General features: G+C 42.1%; 1 protein-coding gene across 1 annotated transcript in view; it reads left to right on the top strand.

The window, feature by feature from the left end:
- The window catches only part of zranb1a (zinc finger, RAN-binding domain containing 1a), a 24,670-nt gene extending 19,420 nt beyond the window's left edge, over positions 1-5,250 (top strand). The window contains exons 8-10 of the mRNA XM_060893675.1: positions 1,214-1,343; positions 1,827-2,056; positions 4,384-5,250. Coding sequence (XP_060749658.1) covers positions 1,214-1,343; positions 1,827-2,056; positions 4,384-4,602 — 579 coding nt within the window. The 3' untranslated portion in view covers positions 4,603-5,250. The remainder of the gene's footprint in view (positions 1-1,213; positions 1,344-1,826; positions 2,057-4,383) is intronic.
- The last annotated feature ends 2,250 nt before the right edge of the window (positions 5,251-7,500 follow it).

A 7,500-nucleotide genomic window follows, 5' to 3' on the forward strand; every position in this document is an offset into this window, starting at 1 on the left:
ACACACACACAAGACAAACACACGCACACACAGGACAAACACGCACACACATGACACACACGCACACAGGACAAACACGCACACACAGGACACACACAGGTCACACACTCACACACACACACACACGCACAGGTCACACGCACAGGTCACACACACTCACACACACACACACACAGGTCACACACATGCACAGGTCACACACACGCACAGGTCACACACACACAGGTGTCTCACACACACACACAGGTCTCTCACACACACAGGTCTCTCACACACACAGGTCTCACACACACACACACACACACACGCAGGTCTCACACACACACACACACAGGTCACACACACACACACACAGGTCACACACACACACAGGTCACACACACAGGTCACACACACACACACACACAGGTCACACACACACACACAGGTCACACACACACAGGTCACACACAGGTCACACACACACAGGTGTCACACACACACAGGTCTCACACACACACAGGTCACACACAGGTCGCACACACACACAGGTCACACACACACGCACACACACAGGTCACACACATGCAGGCCACACACACACAGGTCACACACAGGTCACACACACAGGTCTCACACACACACACACACAGGTCTCACACACACACAGGTCACACACACACACACAGGTCACACACACACAGGTCTCACACACACACAGGTCACACACACACACACAGGTCACACACACACAGGTCTCACACACACACAGGTCTCACACACACACAGGTCTCACACACACACAGGTCACACACACACACAGGTCACACACACACACAGCTCACACACACACACACACACACACAGGACACGCAGGTCACACACACACAGGTCTCACCACACACACACACAGGTCACACACACACCACACACACACACAGGTCACACACACACAGGTCACACACACACACAGGTCTCTCTCACACACACACACAGGTCACACACACACACACTCACACACACACACACACACACACAGGTAATAAGATAAAGTTTATGGGTTAGTTTCACACACTACAATATTTAGAACTAATTTAGTAATAAACGCAATTAATTAATAAAGTTTTTGTCATTGTCCAATTTCACATGTTACTTTCTCTCTCTCTCTTTCTCTCTCTTTCTCTCTCTCTCTCTCTCTCTCTCTCTCTCTCTCTCTCTCTCTCTCTCTCTCCAGCCCGGCGCTAGTTTGGAGCAGACACACATATTTGTCCTTGCGCACATCCTGCGTCGTCCGATTATAGTTTACGGAGTGAAGTATTACAAGAGTTTCCGCGGTGAGACTTTGGGCTACACTCGTTTTCAAGGTGAACGTCTCAACACACAACATTCTCACTCCAACAACCACAACACAACCAACCCTCACTGCTGATGAAACTAGTCATCCTGATGGATCACAGGCTAATTATAATAATAATCATGAATATTCATGTCTTAATATAACAGTTCTTTTACATGTGGAGAGAAAATCAGAGACAGAGCTTTATCACAGGACTGCAGTCGAGTGCGAGAGACAGTGGGCAGGAAATGGATGTGTGTTCTTCAGATTTTTCCCCACAGAACAGTAACACAGGAAAGCTGAAGTCTTTGTTTAATTTATTACAGACAAAAGTTAGAACTTAGTGTTTAAACAGTGAGTGAGAAAGTTAACATCAGTCAGTGGCTTTCACAGAGAACATTAATGACACACACACACACACACATCCAAATAAACTAATGTAAATTTATTTTATTATTTTGTTTTTGTGTATTTAAATGAGATCGTTTACGTATTTTCCCGCCCTTCTCAGGTGTGTACCTGCCGTTGCTATGGGAACAGAGTTTTTGTTGGAAAAGCCCTATCGCCCTCGGTTACACGAGGGGCCACTTTTCAGCGCTGGTCGCCATGGAGACCGACGGCTACGACAATCGTGGCGCAGGCGCCAACCTTAATACTGACGATGATGTCACGGTGACGTTTCTCCCGTTAGTCGACAGTGAAAGGAAGCTGCTGCACATCCACTTCCTGTCAGCGCAAGAGGTGTGACGTTCACACACTACAGAGAGAGTGTGTGTGTGTGTTTGCGTGTTTGCGTGTGCGTGTTTGCGTGTGTGCGTGTTTGCGTGTGTGCGTGTTTGCGCGTGTGTGTGTATTTGCGTGTGTGTTTGCATGTATTTGTGTGTGTGTGTTTGCATGTATTTGTGTGTGTGTGTTTGCATGTATTTGTGTGTTTGCATGTATTTGTGTGTTTGCATGTATTTGTGTGTTTGCATGTATTTGTGTGTTTGCATGTATTTGTGTGTGTTAGCATGTATTTGTGTGTGTGTTTGCGTGTATTTGTGTGTGTGTTTGCGTGTATTTGTGTGTGTGTTTGCGTGTATTTGTGTGTGTGTTTGCGTGTGTTTGTGCGTGTGTTTGTGTGTGTGTTTGTGTGTGTGTTTGCGTGTGTGTTTGCGTGTATTTGTCTGTGTGTTAGTGTGTGTTTGCGTGTATTTGTGCGTGTGTGTTTGCGTGTGTGTTTGCGTGTGTGTTTGTGTGTGTGTTTGCGTGTGTTTGCGTGTATTCGTGTGTTTGTGTGTGTTTGCGTGTGTTTGTGTGTGTGTTTGCGTGTATTTGTGTGTGTTTGCGTGTATTTGTGTGTGTTTGCGTGTATTTGTGTGTGTTTGCGTGTATTTGTGTGTGTTTGCGTGTATTTGTGTGTGTGTTTGCGTGTATTTGTGTGTGTTTGCGTGTATTTGTGTGTGTTTGTGTGTGTTTGCGTGTATTTGTGTGTGTGTGTTTGCGTGTATTTGTGTGTGTGTGTTTGCGTGTATTTGTGTGTGTGTTTGCGTGTATTTGTGTGTGTGTTTGCGTGTATTTGTCTGTGTTTGCGTGTGTTTGTGTGTGTATTTGCGTGTATTTGTCTGTGTTTGCGTGTGTTTGTGTGTGTGTTTGCGTGTATTTGTGTGTGTGTTTGCGTGTATTTGTGTGTGTGTTTGCGTGTGATTGTGTGTGTGTTTGCGTGTATTTGCGTGTGTGTTTGCGTGTATTTGCGTGTATTTGTGCGTCTGTTTGCGTGTATTTGTGTGTGTTTGTGTGTGTGTTTGCATATATTTGTGTGTGTTTGTATGTATTTGTGTGTTTGCCTGTATTTGTGTGTATTTGTGTGTGTGTTTGCGTGTATTTGTGTGTGTGTTTGCGTGTATTTGTGTGTGTGTTTGCGTGTATTTGTGTGTGTGTTTGCGTGTATTTGTGTGTGTTTGCGTGTATTTGTGTGTGTGTTTGCGTGTATTTGTGTGTGTTTGCGTGTATTTGTGTGTGTGTTTGCGTGTATTTGTGTGTGTGTTTGCGTGTATTTGTGTGTGTGTTTGCGTGTGTGTTTGCGTGTATTTGTGCATGTGTTTGCGTGTGTTTGTGTGTGTGTTTGTATGTGTGTGTTTGCGTGTATTTGTGTGTATTTGTGTGTGTTTGCGTGTGTGGTTGCGTGTGTTTGCGTGTATTTGTCTGTGTGTTTGCGTGTATTTGTGTGTGTGTTTGCGTGTGTGTTTGTGTGTGTGTTTGCGTGTATTTGTGTGTTTGCGCGTGTGTTTGCGTGTATTTGTGTGTGTTTGCGTGTGTGTTTGCGTGTGTTTGCGTGTATTTGTCTGTGTTTGCGTGTATTTGTGTGTGTGTTTGCGTGTGTGTTTGTGTGTGTGTTTGCGTGTATTCGTGTGTTTACGCGTGTGTTTGTGTGTGTGTTTGCGTGTATTTGTGTGTGCGTGTGTTTGTGTGTGTGTTTGCATGTATTTGTGTGTTTGTGTGTGTTTGCGTGTATTTGTGTGTGTGTTTGCGTGTATTTGTGTGTGTGTTTGCGTGTATTTGTGTGTGTGTTTGCGTGTATTTGTGTGTGTGTTTGCGTGTATTTGTGTGTGTGTTTGCGTGTATTTGTGTGTGTGTTTGCGTGTATTTGTGTGTGTGTTTGCGTGTATTTGTGTGTGTGTTTGCGTGTATTTGTGTGTGTGTTTGCGTGTATTTGTGTGTGTTTGCGTGTATTTGTGTGTGTATTTGCGTGTATTTGTGTGTGTGTTTGTGTGTGTTTGCGTGTATTTGTGTGTGTGTGTTTGCGTGTATTTGTGTGTGTGTCTGCGTGTATTTGTGTGTGTGTCTGCGTGTGTTTGCGTGTATTTGTCTGTGTTTGCGTGTGTGTGTGTGTGTATTTGTGTGTGTGTAAATGTGTGTATTTGTGTGTGTGTGTGATGTAAATGTGTGTATTTGTGTGTGTAAGTGTCTGTGTAAATGTGTGTGTGTCTGTGTAAATGTGTGTGTGTGTAAATATGTGTGTGTGTGTGTGTGTGTGTGTGATGTAAATGAATCCAGCTCTTACTGACTTGTTGATCTTCATGGTGTAGATGGGGAATGAGGAGCAGCAGGAGAAGCTGCTGCGCGAGTGGATGGATTGCAGTGTGACAGATGGAGGGATGCTCGCTGCCATGCAGAAGAGCTGCAGAAGGAGGAACCATCCGCTTGTCACTCAGATGGTGGAAAAATGGCTGGACGGGTACCGGCAGCTCCGCCCGTGCCCCACCCTTTCAGACGGAGAGGATGAGGAGGATGAGGATGACGAGTGACAGCGAGGATGAAGGATGAAGATGAAGACCAGAGAGATGAAAACAATCCCTGCTAAAAAGACACCTTATTTCACATCACATAGGAAGAGCCCTTTATCATCTCACACACACACACACACACACACACACACACACACAAAAGAAAAGAAAATAGGTCATTTTTACACCCTCATTTCCCATAATGCATTTCCCACAGTCCATCTCTATCCCAAACCAAAATAAAGTACTATTTTTCCCCCTTATAAATAATATCTATGTGTATAAATAAACGACAGTAAGTGTGTAGCAGTGCAGTCGTGATGCATGCGCTTCTTCCCAGGGTGTGTAACATGAACGCAGTTTAATCCCAGCATCAGTAAAGCAGCCGAACCGAACTTTCACTAGGTTGTTTAGCACTTTTACAAAAGCACGTTTACAAAAAAACAATGTTAATTCTTTATAATAATAATAATAAAAAAAACTCCTTATGTTCTTATTTGCTCAAATTAGAAAATTCTACGTGATGGTTTATTTTTGTTTAAAAGAAGGACAGATGTTTGACTTCATCTTCAGTTGCCGACGATGGAGAAAGTGAGCAGGATGTTGCATGACGTTTGACTGTATCACACACACTAAAAAAAAATCTCTATAAAAGTATTTTTAAAGTCCGATTTTTCTCCTGAGTCTGATTTCTTTTTCCTTTCACATCATTTTATTTCCTGATTACAAAATGCTTACAAAATTTTTTTTAGCTAATTAAAGATTTTGATGAAACTACAGTGGCAACAAATTAGCCACGTTATCGACGTTCTTACTGTGGAGCACGAGACAGTGTGTATTTGTGTGTATGTGTGTTTGTATTTGTGTGTGTGTATTTGTGCGTATGTGTATTTGTGTGTGTGTATTTGTGTGTCAACTTGTTTTACTGTGTTTTTCTGTGGAGCGTGAGATGGAATGTATTTGTGTGTGTGTGTGTGTGTGTGTATTTGTGCGTGTGTGTTTGTATTTGTGTGTCAACTTGTTTTACTGTATTTTTCTGTGGAGCGCGAGATGGAATGTATTTGTGTGTGTGTATGTGTATTTGTATGCGTGTGTGTATTTGTGCGTGTGTGTTTGTATTTGTGTGTCAACTTGTTTTACTGTGTTTTACTGTTTTTTCTGTTTTACTGTGTTTTTCTGTGGAGCGCAAGACGGAATGTATTTGTGTGTGTGTGTTTGTGTATGTGTTTGTATTTGTGTGTGTGTGTTTGTGTATGTGTTTGTATTTGTGTGTTTGTGTGTGTGTGTGTCAACTTGTTTTTCTGTGGAGCGTGAGTCAGAAGGCAAAAAAATAAATACAAATAGAAAATTTAGGAGCAGGGATATGGGAAATAAAAATGTTTAAATTTAAAAAATAAAAAAATCCAAAGTTAAAATGAGTAGAAATGTCTGGAAATATGCTTTATATCTATAATATAATAGCTCTATAATAATAAAGGGTTAATTTGTTGTAATCTTATGACAGAAAATGATCTACTGTATATTCGAATAGATTCAAGATATTTCACTTGCTAAATTCTAATATAATATTTTTATAACAACAACGAGGCAGTGAGATTCCTCGAGGCAGTGAGATTCATCGTCTACTGGATCATGAGCTACATGTTCGTGATCCCAATGTTCTCACAGAAAGGTGTGTAAAAAAACAAACCTATAACATTCATTTAATTCAGTTCTCAGTGTAATTCAATGTATTTCAATGTAAGTCATTCGTTCAGTCCCTGGTCCATCTTGATGTCCTACACCTGGTTGGAGTCTCGTCACCTACTGGTGCACTCTGCTGGGGATCGACCTGCATGGACAGTCTGTGAAGTGCCGTTGTGTTGGTCACCTTTGTGCTCAGGTCATCATCAGCAAACATCTAAAACTTCAGCAGGAAGGAATTAGTGTTAGTTCTGTAATAAACTCTGACCTGTTAGTTCCTCAGGAGCTCTTGGTTGCTTTATTCCTGTTGTATAAAGGACATTATTTAATTGACATTATTTCCTGTCCAGTGTCACCCAAATGAGGATGAGGTTCACTTCTGAGTCTGGTTCCTTTCAAGGTTCCTCATATCATCTCAGGGAGTTTTTCCTCACCGTTGTCACCTCAGACTTGATCGTTAGGGTTAAACGTTCGAGATAAATAGTAACTTAATTTTAAACGTTATCATTTTTATTCTGTTTCTATACTTCTGTAAAGCTTCATTGAGACAATGTCCACTGATAAAAGTGCTAAACAAATAAACTGAATTGAATCGAATATTGAATTTTGATTCTAATTGTATATTTCCTCAGTAATCATGACTTAAAGGTAGCACCACTTTTGCCTTTGAAGTCTTACAGTCCACTACAAAGCTCTGTCCACCCTGGACCCCATTGGTGAGGGGTCACTGACTGACTGGTGATGCGGTGGCTCTGTGTGTAAGGTGTTTAACTACTGATCAGAAGGTTGAGAGTTTGAATCTCAGGTCCACTAAGCTGGGCCCCTGATCAAGGCCCTTAACTCTCAATTGCTCAGAGGTATATAATAATAAAAGATAAATTGTAAGTCACTTCGGATGAAGGCATCAGCCAAATACCAAGAATGTAAATGAATACTACTGAAAAAGGCAGTTTGTGCCACCTCAGATGTGACAAAATAAAGTGGTAAACCTGGTTTAATGACGCTCTGTATTTGTCAACAAGAGCTTCACAGTGACCATGACAGCATTTACCACCATCCAGACCACCGGTTATTCCCTCATGTCCAGGGGTCAGTCAGCCATTGTGATGTTCAGGAGGGAAGTTGAGCATGGCAAGGTTAAAGGTTCAAGAACAGAAGCAATGTGGGGACTAATGATATGACCTCCAATTGGTTGTCACCCTTTTCACCTTTGACCAGTTTGCACTCGTGTCAAAA

This window comes from Tachysurus vachellii, chromosome 2 (assembly GCF_030014155.1).
Source record: "Tachysurus vachellii isolate PV-2020 chromosome 2, HZAU_Pvac_v1, whole genome shotgun sequence".
NCBI lineage: Eukaryota > Metazoa > Chordata > Actinopteri > Siluriformes > Bagridae > Tachysurus > Tachysurus vachellii.